The sequence below is a fragment of the Egretta garzetta genome, unplaced genomic scaffold (genome assembly GCF_000687185.1).
Source record: "Egretta garzetta isolate BGI_Z169 unplaced genomic scaffold, ASM68718v1 scaffold440, whole genome shotgun sequence".
In the NCBI taxonomy this organism is placed as follows: domain Eukaryota; kingdom Metazoa; phylum Chordata; class Aves; order Pelecaniformes; family Ardeidae; genus Egretta; species Egretta garzetta.
Window position 1 is genome coordinate 760,026 of NW_009258293.1, and position 22,349 is coordinate 782,374.

A 22,349-nucleotide genomic window follows, 5' to 3' on the forward strand; every position below is an offset into this window, starting at 1 on the left:
TGGGCCGAGCAACATCCCCTTCCTCATTCACAGCCCCACCATCCGTCCCCTCCACACCCCAGACCTGCACAGCAGCAGAGGAATCATTGGTTTCAAAGCCACGTCGAGGTTTTACCTCTGCTTCATGAGAAAAATCACTGTTTACCTGGGAACGCAAAAACTAAGCAGTTAAAAATTTGCTGTTCAGGCCAAAAATGCCCTGGCCGTACACCCGTGCTTCAATTAAAGGCCCTGAAAGTGCACTGCGAGCACTGCTTCCACCCAAGCAATAACTCCCAAGGTATTGATTTGTAAGTCACAATTAACAACGGCTTCATTCATGAACCAGTAGTTGGCTATGATTAGAAATAATTTAGAAGAAATTATGCCACCATTATCTGCCACTTAGAGGACTCCCAGCAATCATTTCATATGCATGGAGTGCTTACCCTGCCTGCTGCTCGCCTCTCCTTCCCTGCGCTGCCAGGGGCCCCCAGCCCACCTCCCCGTCTCTGTCCCCGGCAGCGGGTGCAGCGGGACACACAGCCCTGTTCCCTGCATAGCTTCCACCTTGACACCCATGGGTGCCTCCACCCAACGGCCATTCCTCCCATGGGTGCATTTGCTGGTGGCTGACCCAGAGGCCAAGACTGAAAGAGGGGCTGCAAAGGAAGGGAAGCTGCAAGGAGGACCCACGGGCTGGACTTTCCAAGCAGCAAGACCTGGCTCCTCCTGGAAGGTGCAGGTGATCAGGAGGAAGCACCACAGGCTCAGGCTCCACTGGCACAGGGCACCAGGAAAGCACAGAGCTTTGTGGCCCTTCCAGACTCCCACACACAGCTTCTTCTAGCTGCATGATGTGTTACGGAGTTATATTAATTGGTCTTTTTTGCATGAAGTGACCTTTTCACCAGGGTCCACACAATGGCCCCCAGAACAGCAAGTGGATCTCTCTTCAGCCCCTCTCCTGGTACCCGCAGACCCTGCCATGCCTTTGCAGGAGGGACCAGGGCCTCCAGCTCTGCAGCTGGGGTTACCCTGCTACATTCCCCATATCTAGCAGAGTGACCTGCCCACCAGCTACCCATGGCAGTTTGCAGTCTTGGGCTGCTTTTAGGGCCCTGTGAAGGCACTGCTGGCAGTCAAGGGACCTGCCAGGGGGGCAACAAGCTCCTGGACAAGAGCCACGAGTACCTCCAGGAGCCCAAGCCTCCATGGTCTGCTCTTCTCCAGGTTTCCCCTCTTTGGTCTGGTCCCAAAGGTCCCACCACAGGGGTGGACCTCTGTGAACTGCCCATACGGCAGTTTCTTTCTGGTGCAGCAGACGTGTCATTAGGAAAAGCTGCTAACTGCATCCCAGGATACCCCTCGGTACCCAGTGCTGCCTGTACACAGGCTTCATCCTTCCCTTCCTTGCCTGCAGCTCCTCTCCTTCCCTCTCCACCTCCAGCCCCTCTGCTGCAGCCCTCCCTGGGGACTTGAGAAACCCTTCTCTCAGCTTCCTGGCACTGTCTGCTTGTCCTGCCCATCCCCATCTGCTCCAGCTCACTGGCCCAGCTTGGCTTCCTGGTGTGCAGAGCCCCAGGCTTGATGAAGACCAGAAGTGACAGCGCTGCACAGCTCAGGGACCCGCTGGGGACACGGCACCCAGCTCTCGCCCTGCTGAGCTCCCCACCAGCCTGGCGTGGGAGCTTTGCTGCCCCACACCTTCTTCTGTTCACCACCAGCCCATGCCAATGGCACCAACGGCCTCCCTGGCACTGGCTCTGCAGCCCTGGCCTCCCCAGGGTCCAGCTGACAGTGAGCTCCGAAGGAGCAGGGCTGTGGAAGACCCGGGGCTCAGTCCTCACCCTGCAGGTAGCCACGGTTGGAGGGAGGTGGGCAGATCCCACAGACCCTGGGATGCCCATTTTGGCGACCATTTCCAGGGAAGCGCCCTCAAGAAGCTCTACCAAACCAGTGTTTTCTAACAAAGAAAGGTTTTGCTGAAAAATTCCCGGCTGGCTCACGTACTAATCCCATTTACAGTAGAAATAGATTCACCCTATGGATTATTCACAGTACACGAGGAGGTCCCAGCTCTAGTTGATAGGCTTGCTTTGTACAGGACTCTCCAAAGACACTTATTCTCACCAGTCCATGACAATAAACCAAATGACACTGGTGCTGTTGAGACCTGCTCTGCTATCTGCACACATTCCCAATTAAAAAGAAATCAGAGCTAAGAAATCAGAGCTTCTGGCCAATCACACTATTAATTAAAAGCACGAGGAATTACCGGAGGCAGTGGCGTCAGGCTGTGCAGTACGAGGGAGTCCTCAGGCCTTCCCCCGCTGCCCGCCTTGGCTGCCAGCACAGCTCTGCAGCTGCAAGGGAGGGACAGGAGAGGGAGGGGAGGTGATGTGCTCCACCATCCTCCCAAATCTGAGCCCAGGGAAGGCAGGCTGCCAGCCCCCGGGCATGCAGGGACCCTCGCTTGCACACACAGCCCAGGGGCAGTTTTGTCTCACTCAGGTACCCTCTGCCCAGGCCCCAAAACAGGCATGACCGGCCCTCTGCCACACTGCACCTCACTGTCCTGGTGAGACACCTCCCTAAGGTCCCTCTGCCCCCCAGCACACTCGGCACAAAGGCCAGGGCAAGGAAAGGCCAAGACTCTTCGGTCCTCTTCTGGATCTGGGGTCTCAAGGGGCCTCATCCCCAAAAGGGCACCTGCCTGTCCTGTCTCTGCATGGCTGGAGAGCTCATTCTGGCCTCCTGACCGGCATGTCCAGCCTTCAGCACAAGGAGCCCGTGCACCCTGCAACGTGGTGGCTCAGCACGGCTCTCCCGGCCAAAGCTCCTGCGAGCCCACAACACAACCACATCAGGCACAGAGACAAGGTCATACCACCACCCACCTGCTCTTCTTGGGTCTTGCTCTGGGGGTAGGCTCAGAGCTGTTCTTCTTGTCTTTAGCCTCCTTGGGGGTTTTGGGTTCCCGAGGCTTCCGGGGCTTCTTGGCCACCTCCCTCTGCTTGGGCTCCTTCGTCTTCTTGGGCTCCTTAGCCTTTTTAGGCTCTTTTGGTTCTTTAGGCTCTCTCCTCCTCTTTGGTTTCACCTCCATAGCTGCTTTTTCTCCCCCTTCAGGCTCTCCCAGATCCTTTTTCTTCCGTTTCTTCTTCACCCCCGTGCCCCCGCCCCCACTGTCCTGCACGCCATTCTGGGTGCTTGTCCGCTTCTGGGGAGCCCCATCGGGCTCCTCCTCGGGGCACTGGCACTGGCCGCCCGTGTCCGTGTCCGTCACTGTCACCTGGAGGGGCACCTCATCCTGCTCCTCGCTGCTGGCAAAGGGGTCCTGCGCCTTGCGCTCCCAAGCATCCGACATTGGGGAGCAGCTCAGCGCTTTTAAGCTTGGCGGCTGCAGAGAGAACAGAAGGGAGGTGTGTGAAGCAAACATATAGAAATAGCAGGTGATTGAGGGGGAACTGCAGCCCCAGTGAGGCTCCAGTCACCCGGGCGCAGCACGAGCATCATTCCTCGATATACAGGGGACTATGGCTAATGGCCACCACGCGCAGACACAGCTCAAAGGGGAGGATCCCCCTTCCTTGCGCGACGGAGACTAACAGGTTAGAGAGGCCTTTTGGTTCCCCACCAGCCCATGCGGAGGGCGGCTGGCCCCTCTGCTGTGCCCCTGAGCATAGTCCTGCCTTTGATCGCACACTGCACACCCCACTCTGCTGAGACACAGAGCGACCCACGTGCCCAGGCCACTTCCTGCCCATTGCCCAGAGCCAGGGATTGTCCCGGCAGAGCAGGGAGAGGGAATTAAGGAAGCAGGCCCCTAGGTCCATTTGGCACAGAGCTCGGGGCAGAAGAGCCCCCTCTGGGTTAGACCAGCACCTCTCCCGGGAGCTGCTGGGCGCTGGGGCTGCCTCCAGCCCAGGAGAGCAGAGCTGCTCTTCCTGCTCTGGCTCTTCCTTCACTTCCTGCGAACTTTCCAGCACTGAACACTGAAAGGAATTCAGCTGCTTTCCCAGCATGCTCTGCCACGGCGGACCCAACCAGAAAACAGCAAGAAAAGGCCCAGCTCTGCTTGAGCAGCAGCAGGAGTGTCTGCGATAAGGAGCCCAGGCTGGTGAGCAGAAACCCTGTCTCCTCAAGAGCAGCCCAGGCCAGCAGGGCTGGAAGGGGACAGCCCAAGGAAGGTAGCCCCGCAGGTGATGATCCATAACATCCCTTGCAGCAGCTGCCAGAGGGGGAGAGAGCAAGGGATGCACAAAGGGCTGGACAGAAACATAGTTGTGCACAGCAAGGGGAAAGTAACATGTTGGGCTCCACTTCAGCTGCTCAGTTAGTTCCCATCCCCGGCACCCTGGCACAGGCAGCGCCTGGCCCTGCCTGCACACTCAGCCAGCCCACTGCACCCTCTCCTATCTGCCTGTGATCCAGGAGCCACCGGAGAGCAGCTGGGGCCACGGCCGGCACCGATCCCTTGTGGTACTGCTGAGAGCCCTGCACAGCCGGGAGCCCAGGCAGGTCTCTGCCTGTTGCCACAGCAGCAGGGGCAGTCCGAGCTGCTCCTCCGGCCTTCCAGCAGGAGAGCAAACCCCACAGCCTGCACAAGAGATGGCAAACTTTTCACCTACAACCGCCTGATTAACCCCTCCTTTTAATGCACAGCTCAGCCATGACCAGAGGGAAGCTGCGGCCATCCCTAGCCTAGCTCACCGCCACGGGGCTCCAGATCAGCACCAGAGCAAGCCCAGTAGTGCAACTGGGGCTGGAAAGCTGGTCCTGCAGATAGGTGTGTGGTGGCTGTCCCATCAGACAAGGCATGGGGCTGAGCCCCTGCCAGCCCCATCCCGCCAGCCTGGAGGTGGCCCCTCCTTGGAGGGAAACCATGGGGTGGCTGGTGAGTGGCCCCAGAAGTGCTGGGCAGCAGTGTGCCTGAGGGGACAGCAGCAGTGCTTGCCCCAGCACCCTGCGCCCACAGCTGCCCCAGGCCAGGGGTGCTGGTTCCTTTGCAAGCCATTTCCCTGGTGCTGGGGTGCCAGTGCCTCTGGCAGTAATGCCTGGGCCCCACGGACCCCCAGTGCCATCCAGCTCTTCAGACACCCCAGAGCTGTGGGAGAGAATGTAAAAATTTACATCCTACAGGCTGAGGACTGGAGCCCATTTGGGGTGGTCGAGGCACAGGGCACTCTGTACACTTGGATATCTGATTTGGATTAGATGGAAGCACTAAATGAAACAGGCTGCAAAGTGGAAATAACCCCAATGCCCCTGCAGCCACCCGCGAGTGGGGCTGCTGGCACCTCTGGCATCAGCCAGCCAGGCTGCACCAGTAGAGCAGCCATCCCATCACAAGGACAAGCCATCAAAGTGCACCCAAGTAATTAAGGGGAACCTATTCTGCACCAGGAGAAAATCAGTACCATGGATGCTGCCTCTGAGCCCACAGGCTGAGTAACAGGATCAGTCCCAGCCTTTACATTCTTCAGATCTTGCAAGCTGGGGATCAGCTGGAACAATTTACTGGATTAGCTACAAAGCTCACAGACCCTCAAGAGCCTGGATCTCCTTTTGCTTCTGTGCTGAACAGCAGCCAAGTGCAGATACCAGACAGAAAGCAAATCTTCAGCATCCTTGCACAGCAGGAGGGTGAACTACCCCTTCCCAGGCACAGCTTGTAGCCCTGAGTCTTACAGGGGCTGCCCGCTTCCAGGCAGACCACCCAACGAGCAACAGGTCTGGATATTACAATTCTGATGCCATCCAAGAGCAGGCAATGTCACCTGCCCTGCTGGAGAAGGGTTCCCTGGCTCACCCATGGGGCTGGACCAGGACTGGGCTGGGAGCGGTGCTGAGGGGAGCAGCTCCATCCCTGACAGCTTGTGCCTGTGGGAGCTAGGCCAACATGGCCAGGCATGGGGACGCGGGTCCCTCTCATCGCCTGCATCAGCAATTCACAGCAAGCCACTGTGGAGTAGGCAGTGCTGAAACTGGCTCATGATTTCCACCGCCACACACCAAAGTGGTCCAAAGCTCCCTCCTACCCCATCTGCTGTTTGCATCTACAGCTCTAGCCCAGGCTACGGGGTCCAGGCAGGTCCTGCTAACTGCTGGCATGTCCACAGCCCAGCAGGAGCCTCAGGCACCACTGCATGAGACAGGATGATAAAGCTGTCAAGAGAGCAGACCCCAAACCGTGACCTCCTTTGTGGGGTCTGCCTCGTACTTGCACTGTGCTCCTTAGGCAAAGCGGAAGGGCATTTCGGTGATTGCTCACAAAGACATCCCAGCCTGCCACAAGCCCTGCTGCAATAAAAAGCTGAATGCTTTATAGAAACAACCACAAGCTGTCAGAAGGTTTGTGAAAACACAAGCAATCCTTCTGTTCCTCCTGCATCACCTGTTGGCTGCCAACAGCCCCTCCAGCCTCCAGGCAAGCCCATCACGGTGGGAGCACAGGCATGTCCACCCCCACACAGCTCCCAGGCGGTGCTGCGGGCCCCCAGATCCAGCAGTGCCAGCACTTTGCCACGGGATGCCCCATGGGCATCAGACACCACAGCCTGCTGTGGCTGGGAATCGGTGTTAGTACCAGGCAGCAGTGCTTGCCTCCAGCTGGAGCAGCCAGAAGCTTCTGGCACAGGCCCTGCCATGAAAGGACCATCAAACATCAGCCTGTGGGACTGAGCAGCTCACGGCCAGGGCTTGCACAGGCAGCAGAAGCACAGAGGGGCAAGGAAACCAGGCTCCTCCACCCTGACTGCAGGCAAGGTACTGCCAGCCCCAGAAACCCTTCTGCACCCAAGGCTGCTTGGTTTGAATTGAGGGGAAAAGGCTCCATGTTGTGCTCCTACAAGTCCACAGCAAGCTCCTGCCATCCACATAAGACTGTGCTGCCGAGTACAAATCTACAGTCAGAGCTCGGCGCACTGCTGCGAGCCAGGGAGCGGGATTTTCCTACTTCCCCTTGATGAGGTTCAGTTTATTTTGGCTTCTCGTCAACAGGAAAAGCCTGAGAAAGCAGTGCCAGCGTTATCTGTGCTCCTGCTCGGCTTCAAAGCACACTCGCAGCTTGCAGGCAGGAGCACACTGTCCCCGTGCAGCCAGTGCCATAACATCAGCCGCTGCCCCTCTGCCACAGGGAACCACCACCTCTGCTTCCAAACAGCGAGGAGCTGAGGGGCCCATGTCACACCGATGGGGACACAGCACTGCAGGGAGCTGCAGCAGCAACCTCCAGACTGAGCGGCCTGAGACACACACCACCATGAGCCATCAGGCTGCCCACAGCTTTGCCCAGGCTACCGGCCACCGTATATGCAGCAACAACCAGCAGTGACACACTACCATGTTCAGACTTCCTTCACAAGGGAGAAACATATCCAGCTTCAGGAGCCTAAACCTGGCAAATCATCGCCCCAGGACGCTTGCTGCAGCAGGCAGGCTCTGCAGGCTCCCCTTGGCTGCTCTGGACCAGCCAAGGGCCGCTCCAGGCCAGTGCTCTGACCCCAAGGCGGGCAGGAGTGGGGCAGGGCAGGCAGCTCTGCCTCCCCATCTGCCCAGGCTGGCTGTGCCTCAGGAGCTCCAGTGGCAAGACCGCATCCAGGGCACGGTGGCCAACAGCTGCATGAGTCCACCCATAACCATGGGTGCCAAAGCAACTGCTGACTTTCAGTACTACAAAATGATAAGGTATGGGGAAAAAAAAAAAATTGTGCTGCCCTCCTAAGTGGCTTCTAGTTCTCAAGGTGTGAGAGTACAAAGGAGGATTTCCTTGCCACCTGCTCTGTCCTGTTTTGCCGTTCTCCATCACATCCTTCCCCTGCAGAGCTCTCTTGGCCCAGCTAGGGTACAGGTGATAAGTCGCCCCCTCCCTGCAGGCGGGCTGGGCCCGCTTTCAGACCATCCCTACACTTCTGCGTACCTCTTCTAACCACATCAGCTTTGGGGCAGCAGCAGGAAAACATGCAGTATCAGAGAGGTTATATATAAGCAGCAGGAGGGTTTCTGCTCTATTCCTTCTCCCTTTCTGAACCACCTAACGCAATGCGCCTCTGGGACAACCTGCAGGCAGATGCCAGTGTTTTACAGTCTCCTCCAGGAGCAGGGACAGCCCCAAGTGAAGACACGCACATGGCTGGTTCCCCCATATGCATTACTTGGCACATCTTCAGACTTTTCTTCAACCCTTCAGATTCCATTTCCATTTCAGCATCTCAGATGACTGCAGGAATCAGCTGGCGCCTTCTCCCCTGCTCCGTGCCATGAAAGCAGAGACATTTTTCCTGTACTTTGCTTCCTATTCTTTAACCACTCAGTAATTCACAGAAAGACCCTTATCAGGACAATGCTTAACTTCTTGGAAAGCATTCGGTGAGAAACTTTCTCAGCAGTTGTTCGGGAGCCCATGAGCGCTGTACCAGCCCAGCCCAATCTCACCCCCGAGACCTGGCTATAAGTCCCCAGCAGAGTGCAAGGTCTAACTCTGCTTTACAAAAGCCATGCTGACTATTCACCGGTGGAGTGCTTTCATAGCTGAAGTGTTTATTATAGTTCCGAATGATTCACCCAATACCCAAGTAAAACTATTGGCCTTTAATTTCACATTTGCTACACTTCCCCCTCCATGGATGTGGCCCTGATGGGCGAAGGCCCCTAACACTATTTATTCCCAACATCTCATCAGGCTCCTTGACAATTCTAGAGTAGATACCATCAAAGCCTGGTGGCTTGTGTCACTTTGCTCAAAAATGTCTTTACCAAACCCTTTAATTTAAGGGCAACTCTCAGATGTGTCTGGCACTGGGGATGGCTCTGGGCTGGGAGCCTTCCTGACAGAGCTGTTTTGACAACGCCCTTTCCATGAGCGCTCACTTGACACCTCAATCACTTGTTTACCCTGTGACTCCTCTTAAAGGCTTTTTAGTCCTGAGATATTTGGAAAAAAAAAATATTATTAGACTCCGTCTCTTTCGCAAGTTGTTCCTAAAAATCTTTTTAGTCCTGCCTTGTTACAGGTGTACTTTTAAATTCCCAGAATAGGTGTCCGTTTTCTTACTACAACTTGTTTTAACTAAAGAAAAGCATCATTTCACATTGAACAGACTCTCCTATGTGTCTTCTTACCTGCCTGTCTAACCATGCAGGTTTGTTGTTGCTGGGGTATTTTGGAGGGGGCTAAGTGAAGACAATGACTTCCAGATTTTGGTAGGGTATGCCCATCCCTGGACCTCTGGTACCATACCCAAGCAGCCTCCATACCCTCAGCATGCTTTTTACCCTTAGAGCTGTGCCTTTGCACTGGCTCTCAACTGGCATTTTTTTTGGTGGTGATTGTAATGATTTTACATTTTCAGAATACACTTTTGTGTAACATTTGTACACTTTTCTATTCCCAGAGGAATCTTCTATAAATTACACTTCGTACAGGAAAGCAAGTCCCTCAGCAGCAGTTAGAGCACGAAGTCTTGTCCCGTGCATCCAACTACTGTCAAAGAGAAGGTCAGGGGAAAAAAAAAAAATGTTTAAAACCTCCCCAGAGAGCCGTGAAGGCTAACAGAGACCACTTATAATTGCATGACCCCACTAGAGGGCAAAGCCAAGGTTAGGGTGGACCTTAATGGTGTGTTTCCTTAATTTAAAATTGCTTCAATTCATTTGTAGTCCAAATTTGACTCAACTTCCCAGTTTTTATTCAGAACTTATGGGAAAACACCACCAGGAGATGGGAGGCAAAGCGGCTCTTGCCCCTGGTCCTCAAAGGGCACCCTCCCCTCTCCCAAACCGCTGAGCCTGCAAGATGCACCAGCCACCTCGGCCCCGTGAGGGTCATGCAGCACCCCTGACCCTCTCCAAGCCCTACAGCAAAGAGCGAAGCTGGGTTCACAACTGAAGGAACAGTTTAAAAACTTCACTTGGCATGTGTGCAGGGGGCTTAGGAGCAGAGAGGTTCGGCAGCACTTTCCCCAGGACTGCCCAGGGCAGACACCAGCCCGGGGCCAGCAGGACTGCCCGCACTCCAAGCTGGGTTCAGAACCCTCGCCCTGCCCGTGCCAGGTACCTGCCAAGGGAACAGCAGAGAGGAACGAGGGGGAACAGCAACTGCAGAGAGAAGGTGGGGAGGGGAACAGGCAGGAAACTGGTGACAGGGAAAGGGCAGCTAGGACAGGGTGCCAGGATGACACTAGGACATTATGGAACAAGAGTCCTAAGGAGCAAGTGAGAATGGAGAACAGCTTTAGGTGAAGACAAGAGAAAACTGGGCCCAAGCCTCCAGGAGAGGTATGGCAGAAGGGGTCAGGCTTGGCTAGATGGGGCTGAAGATCCTGCACCTTGTGCCCAGCCAGGAGGGAACTGTCACACACCCAGAGCTCCACTCCCTCCATGGCCTGTGAGACCACGTCACCTTCCCTGCCTCTGGTGCTCCTGGGCTCCCCCCTCCCATGCCTGGGCAGCCCAGCACCACCTTCTGCCCTGTAAAGGCGGCTCCAATTATACAGCTTATCCCCTTTCCACTCGATACTCGGAAAGGCGGGAACAGAGGGAGGCTCCCCTGGACCCAAGTGGCAGAAGTCACAGGCCAGCACTGCCAGGAGCTGTGATGGGGATGAAGCAGACGTTGCATTGGCACTGCTGGGTGTCAGAGCCTCCAAGCCAGCCAGTGTCACTCCTGATCCGTACCCAAACCCTGCAGTACCACACAAGTTTGGGGGTGGGAAGGGGAAAGGAGCAACAGCCTGATGACCACCCTGCCCTGCCCTGAGCCCTGCAGGCTTCCCCCCCGCAAGAAGCACAGCGTTCCCAGCAGGGCAAAGCTCTGCACAGCCTCAGGGTCTGAAGGGCAGCTCCATCCTGCGAGGAGGCCACGGCTGAGCTCTTCTCATGGTCACCACCAAGAGCAAAGCCAGCTCCCCTGGCTACCAGGCTCAGACGACATCCACACACACACTCTTGCTGGGCAGTGTGACCAGAGCCAGCAGCAGCGGCCATGCCATGTGCCATCTCACACACAGCGCCAGCACCATTGAACCCCCATTTGCCACAGGCTGGGCCAGGCCTTCCTGCAGCCTCCCAGGAGAAGCAGAATGCCTCTGCAGAAGCCCTGCATTTGGGTCTAGGGCATGGCTCCAACCGCCCAGAGATCTGTCCTAGATGTGGAGTGTCCATGGGGACCCTGACTGCAGGGGTCATCAAAGGTTTCCATGCTCTGTAGGCAGAGGCCGATGTCAGGGGGCTGCCCAGCACCTCAGCTGCTCGGTTTCCCCCCATAGCACTGACCAAAGCCACCAGCCAGGCTGCCACCATGCCAGCAGCCTGAGATGGGCACCAGCACACAGCTCTGCCTCACTGAGATGGTCACGCCGGCAGCTATCAGCCCCGTCTATCTGCACAGCCAGTTGCTGAGCCCCACGACAGGAGTGGAAAAGACAGCTTCTTCCATACACAGCATTTCAGCAGACTGTTGAGCCACCCCCTCTGGCAGCTGCAATCCCCACCAGTGGCGTGCACAGCATGGGCTGTTGTATTCTAGTCGCTGGGTGTCCACACCCCTCGTTTCCAGCTCTTAATGCAATGCAGCAGAAGCTAAAAATACACAAGTGCCACCCTCCGTCATGTCTCTGAGCAGGCTCTGCAGTCGCCATGGGATGTGCGTGACGGAGGTGGGGCCTGGCTCCATTCCTGACACACTCCACCAAGACGCAGCCCTCAACAACTACAGCTGGGAAGCTCTGTCCCGTGACCAGGACAGCCCTGGCGGGGGGCACGCATGTCCCCACCGCCCTGGCACAGGGCATGGCGGGGGCAGAGGGCAATGCTGCTGCCCTGGGCTGGTGGGGCTGTCCTCCCTGCTCAGTCCTCTCTGGCAGCGTGGCGGGGAAAGAGCATGGAAAGAAGAGGGCCTGTGCAGCAGTGTGCTGCTGCGAGTGGCAGCAGGGCAAGGAGCCCTGGGGACCACAGGGGAGGACCAGGACCAGCGCTCCTGGCTGTGGGTGGAGGAGCTGGGCACCCTGGCAGCTCACTGCTCCCACTGTTCTTCATCCTTACCAGAGCAGGTGCCCACACGCTGCTCAGCAGAGCAAAACTCCTCCATGCACCCAGCACTGACACCATGACCCATGCACCTGACAGTCTCATCACAACAAAAAAAGCCCAGGATGGGCCAGGAGCCCATGGACACAGCCTGGGACAGAGTCACAAGTGCCCTCAGCCTCCCCATTTTCCCTGCACTGGCTCCCACTGCTGTCAGGACTCTGCTCCAGCCCCGGGAAGCTCTAGTAACAGCCCTCGGCAATGTTTGCAATAGGTGAGACATCAAAGCTCATGTTTCACTTAAACAGACCCATAAAATTCAGGACAAACATTCATTTTATGCAGTGAGTGCTTGAAGCAAAGGCAAGCAGAGCTCCAGAGATACTCCTGGGGGTCTGCACGTTCTGATGCGTCCCTGCTGCAAAGCCGGCACAGCAGCCATGTGGTGCCCGCAGCGCTGTGCTGCTCCCCGCTGCCTCCCCATGCTGCCAGCTGCGCACCGCTGGGGAATGGGCCATCCCCACCGCCTCCAAGCCCAGGCTGAAAAGTCAGAAAAGCCCTCCAGAAGGCAGCAGCTGAGGGGTCACCGGGTTTCCCATCCTCTCCCTCTCTGAGGGGCAAGCAATGCTGCTCTGCTCTTACAGTCTGTGAGGGATGGGAGCATTTCCATGGCTGTAGAATAAGGAGATTTACAGGCACTGTGGGATAACTGCACTTATTTTAGTTCATTATTTCTCAGGTTATTCAACAAGTCAGAACTTGGCAGAAAGAAGCAGGAGTAGAAGACCCTTCAGTGCCCAGGGAGGAGCAGGACACAGCCGGGAGAAGCAGCCCAGGGAACGACAGTGCTGCTGAAGCCCTCAAAGAAAATCCATTGCTTGTCATTGCTCCTTGGGGTAACTAGGCATGCTGTCCCGCCTCCGCCAGGAGACAAGGCGCCTGGGCATGAAGCCTCCTAAGTCACGAGGGAAGCGACAGGTTTCACGAGTTAGTCACAGCTTGGTGACAAATCCACCAGATTTTCATGCATTACTAAGGAAGAAGAGTCGTGCAAACACAGACCCTGTCTGCACTAACAACAGCCCCTCATCTGGTGCACCAGTTGGCAGTGCCGTGCATGCCAAGCCATCCCAATCCGTGCAGGAAGGGTGGCACCACTGCAGGGGGCACCAAGGGGGCACAGAGAGGAGCTCCTGCCAGGACAGCCTCCTGTGAGACCCCAGCTCTCCAGCCCAGGCTTTGTAATCCACTGGTGGCGGACATGGGCAGGACAAGGCACTTGCTCAGGACAGCCACGGACTTGGGAAAGAACAGATCATGTCCATAACCCATCCCCAAAGGAACCTGACAGCTCTCCTGCCGTCCCTCACCAATATGAAGGGTGCCAGCATTTTGCCAGCCTTGGTACAAAACAACATCCAAAAAAAAACAACAGCAAAAAAACCAACATCCAAAAATAAGATGAAAATCAGAAGGGTGCCAGCATTTTGCCAGCCTTGGTACCCATGGGCCTGAACCTACACCTACATGACAACCAAGGTGGAGATTCTGCAGGCGAGAGGCTGGCAGGGAGACACATACAGAAACACGTGGCCCTTGAGAGCCTTGGGAAGCACACGAGCATCTCCTCTTCCCCAGAGAGACTGCTCAATGGAATTTTGAAGGCAACAGCCCTCCTTGGTGCCATGAGGAGTCTGTTTACAAGGTGTGGAAGCTCCTGCTCTCAGGTGTCCAGGGGTACGTGGAATGGCACCTCTTGCTAGTTTTGCCTCCAATGCCGCTCAGTAGGCTCTCCACCTCGGGGAGCAGCCACCCCCTTCACTACATCAATCAGGAACCTCTAGTACCCCCAGGAGCCCTGCTTGGCCAGGCTTTCTTCCAAACACTGAACTCACAGTAGCATTTCCGACTGCTGTCCAGACCCTTCCAGAGACACCCCAGCACAGCCCTTGCAGGGCTGGTGACCCAGGAACGCTGCAGCCCACTCCATGACATGCTGCAAGGATCGTCTTACACTGCTGCCGGTTCGGAGAGCTCAGGAGATGAGCAGCTTGGCCCCTACCCCTCCTTGCTCACACCAGCATGCCTTTATCTCCCTCCCAGAGTTCATCTGCAGGGGCAGGTACACAAAACACTTCAGCAGCTGAGCCCTCTAAAATCTCCACATGATGGGGGAGGATGGTGTCGCTGTGCTTAAAACTCACGTCATTTCAGCAATCCCATTCCCAGAGCAGCCAAACCTGATGTATTAGTCCAATGGAGTAGTGGGAATTTCTTACCTGGGCTTCACTACCAGAGGAGAGAGATGACGCACCTGTGCCCCAAAGCACCCTGCTCTCCTCCAGGCCTTCCCCCCACCCTGGTATGCAAGACCTGCCACGCTCCCCTCCTCCTCACCCGGAGGCCAGCTCTGCTTCCTCACAGCATCTTCAGGACACACCGATAAACTCTGTACTTCCTACAGTATCGGTGCTCTGCACACTCACCTTCCTATATCCACAGCGTTTGGCTTGCTGCAAGCTCGTAACAGCACACTCACCTTCTCCAAACCCTTCCCTCCCTTCCTCCTCCTCATTAACCTGCCATGATGGCGCAATCTGCAGCTGCCCTGAGCAGCACGAAGACGCTGCTTCAGAGCTGGCTAGAAATGGCACCAGCTCATGCTCTCCAACAGATTTATCCCTTAACTCAGTGTTCTATTTTATGGTTTCCCATTAAAAGCAGCACAGACACAAATCAGCTCAGGCTGGACCAGTTTGTTTTATACGTCCAGCCATATTTCACCCCGTCAGGCAGAGCGAATCTCCACGCATGTAACAGGTCCTCTCCCCTTATCGGAGCGCCAATGGCCTGGTTCTTCCTCTGCACACGGTTAATACAAAGACCACTGGCTCATAAATCTCCTCCGGGAGCAGCAGGTAGTTATCCAATGCGGCAATTCAGAAATGGCAGCTTGGTGGGATGCGATTATTTCTGAGCAAGGGAAGATTCCCTGGCCAAACTCTCACAGCCCCGCAGATGTGCTCTTTCCTAACCTTCCTGCTGGTGTTAGTCCTGGAGCATCATGTTATTAGCAGTAATCACAGCAAATGTGGTTTTGTAATATTCAAAGATAGAATGCAAAGATAAGATTCAAACAAGAATCAATACTAGGGACTTTGAGTGAAAAGAAGGGCTGCTCCTCTTCAGGGAACAGAACCAAATCAAGAGCATTTTCATTACAGAAGAGAAACCCCACCTTGTTCAATTGTCCACACCAGACTCATCAGATCTAGGCTGCAGCTCAGGTCAAATTTCAACGTGCTGAGCAGCAGTCCTGTCTGAGAAGGCAAGCCCCCCCACCCCCGGCCCCCTTCCCACCACACATCAACAGCAACAATTCACACACAGGACATGGTCCCCAGGCCTTGCCAGCTGAGTTGGGAGAAGGAGAGAGGGTCACAAACCTGCTTTTCTTTTTTCTGTATTTTCATTATCATCAAATCTGGGATGAATGTTATTTCTGCAAGACACAACACAAAAAAAAATTCACAGTAAAGAGACTGGTGAACCTGAGGTGCTCCATTCTTCCACATCACCCCTCCAGGAGGCCAAGCCAACTCTGGTCCCACTCAGAGCAACAAAGCTGCAGGAGCGAAATGCTCTCAGGGACAAGCTTGGGGATATCTGCTCTGCTGAGCCATGGCAAGGAGCCCAACCACACACCTCCCGGCAGCTTGGTGCTACTGGAACCCCGTCTGGCAGGACCAACCTCGCAGTCGCAGTCCCAGCATGCAGTGGCACAGCTGGCGCTAGCGGGGATAGATTCCACCTCGCCAAAGCCCCAAACCCACCCCAGACACCCCTGAGAGACATGTTGGATGCTGCCAACCCTGCAGAAGCAGAAGGAAGCAGCAAGAGACATGGAGAGGACGCAGAAGCTTGAGGTGGGCTGCGAGCCCTACTATGGAGGGAGAGCTGCTAGGGGGATGAGGTCAGGGCAAGCAAGCAGGGGGAAGAGACAAGCTGGCAGACACCATCTCCCCAGCCTGCCGCAGCAGCCCTCAGAGCAGCGCTTGGGCAGGGCCAGCGGGCCGGCTGCCTCCTCAGGCCCATGCCCCTGCAGTGCAGGATGGGGGGGCTGCAGGCAGAGGCAATTCTCAAGCAACCCCCCCAGAGCAGGGCTGGCCGGAGGGGCTGCAGTTGCAAGTCCAGCTCTTAGCAGCACCTTAGTGCCAGAGGCAGAACTGCCTGTGCGACCAGGTCCCCACACTGTCCCATGCCAAAGGAAGGGACCAATGAGGGATCTGTGGGGCGATGTAGCACCCTGGCAGCTCTCCAGGGCCAAGACTGTTCCCCTAGGCTCCCTGCACCACGGCTCAGCACCCTGCACCCGGTGGCTGTGGTCCACCTTGGCCAGCAGCACTTTTAGCTGGTCTCTCCTCAACAGCCATAGCTGCCTGCAGGCACTGCCTGAGAAGCTGCCCCCAAACGCAGAGACACAGCACTCAACACACCCTCCTTGGGCTGCCACGCACCCTCAGGACAGGGCCAGCTGGCGAGCAGGCACGCATTGCCTGGGCCCGATTTTCCCTGGGGATCACGTGTAGGTTGGGCACTGCCAGATTTGGGAGAAAGCCGGGCTCATTGCTTCCCTCCTGCCACTGCTGTGTCGGTAGGACGGCCAGGAGCAGCCCCACCACACGTGGGGTCAGCATCGGAAACGGCACCGATCCCAGGTGGTGGCATGGCTGCAGCTCGCCAGGATGAACACACTCACCAGCTGTGACAGTCAAGGGGACAGTGTGAGGTTACAGCCCCGTGCCCTCCCCATAGCAGCCCCAGACAGTACACTTGCCAGAGCTGTTGGCCTTTGCCTAGAGCCCCATGCTCCAGGCAGTAGATGTTTTTTGGGAAGCCAACCCTCAGCAGTTGTCTGCTCTCACAGTGCCAGCAACAGGCACCAAAGAGCCCAGAAGCATTTGGCAAGTGTTTTAGACACAAACCCCACAAACACTGGCCTCTCATTTCCCTCCCAGACCATGAAAACCCCGCTCCACTAGCCACGCGACGTGAGAGCCTCCCTGGCCGCTGCAGCCACCAGACTCACCTGGTGCAAGGGTGCAGCTTGTGCCACCGCCAGCCTGCAGGCGAGGCCCGGCGACCCCCCTGCACCCCCATCATGTCTCCCTTCCTGGGCAGGAGCACCCTGCTAGGCCCAGACCTTGCCAAAATCAACAGCCATTTATCCCCTGACCCAGCACCTCTCTTCCCAAAGGGGAGCCCAACGGGTCCTACAGGTGGGCAGCGCTCAGGCCAGAGCAAGAGAGGACCAATTCTGCATGCCAATGCTGGTCCACGGCTCACAGCCACCACACCAAGGAGAAGAGGCAAAGGCTTCTAACTCTGATCCCAGCTACGTGGCACAGGCCAGGCCAGCATATCTCACGCATAAGTCAAGCATGGTGGCAGTAAGGCAAGGGACCTGATGCTACAAGCTGAGTGGGGAGGAGTTTGATGGCATTTGTGGACACGGGGGCATCTGTAGCCCTCTGCCCCCACCCCAGCAGAGCCAGGGCCCTGCAGTGAGCACATAGGCTGTTTCACTGAGACCCAGGAGATGTCAGGGAAGGAGAAAGGCTTGTTGTGCTGTCTGCAAGGCAGCAGCTCAGCACCACTTCTGGCAAGCGAAAGATAAATACCTTGCTACAAGTTCCTCAGCACTGGGCTAGCGCAGGTTGGAAGTCTCGTATGGCATGGCCTACAAGAGCTTGCTCCTATCACTCAGCTTTTGTTTTTCAGGGCTTTTTTTTTATTAAAATAAAGCACACATCATACACTGTGGATCACACACATTTAGTGGCCTGCATGCTCACCACCTTCTGTACAGTGGTAACACAGGCAGTTGCCAGCAGCTGAAGAAGAGGGCCAAAGGATGCTGGGAAGCTTGGTGCCACAGTGAGCAAGCGGCCCAACCCTGTCGCCTCTCCAGAGCCCGGGCAAGGGTTGCTGGACCCTGCTGCCATCAGCCTTGGTGGCTCAGTCCCACAGCCCTCACCTCTGATCCCATCAGCTGCTGGTTCAGCACCATTCTGCCCATTACTTCACAGGCACCAAATAACCAGGCTAAGGTAGGATTCAGAGCACATGATGCTGGGCCAGCAGGATGATGCCTGCAGGCAGGGAAGGGCAGCCAGTGCTACGAGCAAGCCGCACAAGGGAATGAGCTTTAGAGCAGCCATGCCTTGCTTCAGGAGCCTCATATCTAGCAGCAGGAAGCCAGGCGCAGTCTCTTCACTGGGACAGCAAGCAAGCAGCTAGCGTATGCCACAGGTCTAGGGCTCCCGGGAGTGGCTGTACAGAGCAGGGATGTTCCTAGGCTCCCCAGCAGAAAGGAGAGCTGGGATCCTGCTGCCAAAGCAGCCCTCTGCCTGCAGCCTACCATTCTCCTTCCCAGGGTACCTCTGGAACAGGCTGGGGCAAGGTAGGCTGCCCATTCCTAATATCTGTTTGCACAAGGACTCACCTGCACACGCATGGCTCATGAACAACTTTTACCAGGTTAAAGTTACTATCAGGGAAGGACTTTTGCAGTTCCCTGAGTGCAGCAGGCTGCAGGCCACCCCTGGCTTTAGTGGTTTGCAAGAGGCACAGCAGAAGCCCAGCCACTGGGCTAGCCAAGCCGGCAGCACTGGCACACAGCAATGGAGAAGGAGCTCTTGGCCAGCCCTCCGGCACGCTCTGAATGAGTACTGGGACCAGAGGGGACAAGGGCACAGGTTCAAGAAAGGACATGTGAGAGCAGTGTACAGGAGGAGGCTTCTCTGTGATTGAAGCAGAGCGGTCACTTCTCAGCGCACAACTTTGTTTCTGCTCAGATTCACACCCACAGGTGAACTGTTGGAGACTGAGACACAGCTGAACCAGGGGAGGTGTCTTGCACAGCGCCTGCTCTGTTACTGGCAGGAGGCAGCTAATAGGCCATGTCCCCCCTCCTCTAGGCAGCAAGGGCTGCCCACAGCCACAAATGAAGCCACGCTGGCCCTTGGCCAGGAAAGTGCCCCAGAGTTCTCACCGCAGGCCACAGCCCAGGATAGACCATGCCCCGAAAGCATTTGGCACAGGCCACAGCCAGCAAGTTACAGGCAGGAACAGAGTGGGCAGACCCCCTTCTCACCCAGCTCCCTCTCAATGAGCCAGGAGGGAACATCTACAGGTCTTCTTCCTTCTGCCTGTCCCCACATGCACCAGCTTGAACATGCCAAGCTCTACATGGGTATCACCCACTCTGTTCACGTCCCATCACGGGCAGAGCCCATCTGCTTGGCTCAGAGAGCCCCAAGGCATGGCAGTCCCACGCTCAGCAATGGTCCCAAACCACCAGCAGACAGGTCTTCCCTGTGCTCTGTCCTCTTGTTCCAGCTGGCAACAGGCACACAACAGTATCACCCCCACTGTACACCCGTGTACTTTCATAGCACTGAAGCCAGTGTGTGCATCTGTCTTGATAAACAAGGCTGGGATACCAGTTAGACCCAGAGGAGACAGTTTAACAGAGAGACCTACTCTGACCATGTGCAGAGTCATTTGAAGGCAAGGAGAGGTCCAGCAAAGTCATTGCAGGTGTCAGGAGGGAGCACGTGGTCTCCTGTCTGCACAGAGCCAGCCGCAGTGAGAGGCCACCCTGTGAGGACGGCAGCACCCCTGGTCCTTACAGGGCCCTGCTGCAGCTCCTGGGATGACGTGCCATCCTAGGCTGTGGAAGGCTGCATTAAACTCTGTGCTGGCCAGGGGCCAGAGTCACTGCGGCCAGTTGTGAATCCAGACACCAGGGAACCTGGGGCATTTAACACACTGTACTGTTCATAATCCTGTGGAGCAAGCATGTCCTGCCATTACCTCTTAAGGGACAAGCTGCAGAGGAGGGAAGGGACACGTTCACATCTGCACAGTGCTGTGGTCTGCTTTTGTCTGTTGCATCCAGAGCATCTCGCCTGGCCTCACAGCCAGGAGCTCGTCCAGCATCTTGAAGGGAAACACCCACCTGCTAGGGAGCACCACCACACTGGCACACAGATATATACATTGAGAGCCCCATTTAACTAGCCGTTTCCATGCTAATTAAGTATTTGCAGATTAAAGAGAAACTCTAATCTCAAACAAGACAGCCCAATTTCCTAAATGAGCTTATGTTTTTCATATGGAGATCAACACGTTCTCACGAGCACACCATGGCAAGCACTCCAGGCTGCTAGATTCAGCTTTATTGCCACTGTCACAAGTGGGGAGTTTTTATTCTCCATGCTCAAATTTTTATGCCTTTTTAACCCAAGATAATTGATGCACGTCCCACACCAGTGCTTCCAGCCTGCAACACCCCCAGCACCAGGCGGTCACCAGCGCTTTCAGCTGCCTGCAGCCAAAGGCGAGTCCTCCGTCATGATGTTGTGGTGCTACCCACTCTGACCCTCCCAGCGCCGGGCACTGCACACAAGCGGTGAGCACACCAGCGTGGCACACCTTGCTGGCAGGCTGACCATGCACTTCGGAGCTGTCTTGTTGCATTTCAGGAGACAAGCAGAGCAGTGCTGGAAGCTGTGTTTTGTCCTTCTACATGAGCAGACCAACTCGCTGTGGCACGGCCTCTACAAAGCATCTGCTGCTAGCAATGACGTTATCAGTTACACAATTTGGGGCACATCAGGTTACTACCATCCACCCCACCCCCCACCCCCCCTTGGATTTATTTTTATTGTTCTGAAGGTGCAAGACAGCCCTACACCAGACCAAGCCCACATCATGCCAGTATTCCCCATCACTCCTGCCTGGGCTCCTCCAGGAGTTGCAGCACCTGTGCACAAGCCAAAAATATTATCAGAAATTCCACATCTGAGCCAACACCAACCCAAGACCAAGCAGTGACCGTGTGCACTTCCCCTTCTACCAGCCTTCCCACAAGAGTGGCTGAGCTCTCTCCTCTGCAGCCGGAGGACTGATTTTCCCAGTTCAGAGGCTGAGGCCCGCTAACGTGCAGCTCGTGTGCTCCTGCCACGCAGCCCCAAACACTAGTCCTGCAAGCACAAATACATGCAAGCACTCCGTGAAAGCAACCACAACTCATTGTGGGGAGCAGCACCTATCTCATTTGTACACACAGCTCCATCAGCGCACATCCCCGTGGAGTGGTTCCCCTCTATTTTCCCTCAGAAAGGGGAGAAGATCTCAAGATGATCTTCAGGCAGAGGAGAAAAAGGGGTGCTGAAAATGAACTGAGAGCAAAGGCAAGGAGAAGCTGCAGTGGCCCTGACTAGTCAACCTCTAAAGAGACGCATCTTCAGGGCTAGAGAAGAACTTTTAACATGTTTCAGAAACACTCTAGCCAAGTTTGGGGGAGGAGGTCAACATATGAAGGAGAAGGAATAAAGCTCATAGAGTAGTAACAGGGATGTGTGAGCTAGTCCATCTTAGCCACAGCACTTGCAGGACATCTGAGCTGGAGCCCATGAAGTGCAGAGCCTTGGCTGTGGTGTGCTGCCCAGCACCCATGTAGCACGTTAACTCATTCATGTTAGCAGAGACAAAGGAAGACAATATTTTGAGACCACAGCACTGGGGAGAGACTGTGTGCTCAGACTGCCTTTCAGCACTACCACGGACAGCCCAGAGCAGCCCCAGAGGCTGCCTAGGACAAAGCCATCACAGATAGGCCACCGCTGAGGATGCCTTTCAAGATCGTACCTGATGGAAAGACAGACAGCCGTATCTATGTCCTGTTGCATGTCAGAAGGAGAGGAGGGCCCTGGCACAAAAGCCAAAGCACCTTTCCAAACTTTCCACCATACAGCATGTCTCCACATCAGAGTAGTTTCTTGCTTGCTCAACACCATCTGCTGAAAATCTAGCTCTGAGCAAACAAAATGCACACTTGTGCTCTCACCCCCAAGTGCAGTCTGTGACTGACACACGAGCTGGGCAACATAAGCAGAGCACTGAGGATGCCATTTGTACATGCAGCTGCTACACCACCATTAGACTAGGAAACACGCACTCCTGCACCCGGCCTGCAGGCAGAGAGCCACCGAGGAGAATGAGAAGCACTTGGACGAAGCAGAGCCAGGAGATGCTCTGGAGCAGCAGGTACCCCCTTCTGTGCGTGGTGGGAGCAGGTACCAAGTGTACAGCTCCCAAGGAGTAGCTAGATTTGTCCCCAAGCACAGCAGAAAAGGTACCGATGCGAACCCCAAGCGTAGGATCCTGGCAAGCAGGACTCACGGCTGGTAGGACTAGCTTGCTGAAGGGAGCCAGCCACACCAGCTCCTCAGGGGCCTACTCTGCCCAGCTGCCTGCTGTACCTTCCTCTTACT

The 22,349-nt window shown here is 55.8% G+C and overlaps 1 protein-coding gene across 1 annotated transcript in view; it reads right to left on the reverse strand.

Annotated features, from left to right (window-relative positions):
* CHD6 (chromodomain helicase DNA binding protein 6) overlaps positions 1–15,504 on the reverse strand; it is a 59,890-nt gene extending 44,386 nt beyond the window's left edge. Inside the window, exons 1-2 of the mRNA XM_035893350.1 lie at positions 15,453–15,504; positions 2,880–3,379 (exon numbers count right to left, since the gene is read on the reverse strand). Of these exons, the coding sequence (XP_035749243.1) occupies positions 2,880–3,379; positions 15,453–15,485 (533 nt within the window). The 5' untranslated portion in view covers positions 15,486–15,504. The remainder of the gene's footprint in view (positions 1–2,879; positions 3,380–15,452) is intronic.
* Positions 15,505–22,349: the final 6,845 nt, after the last annotated feature.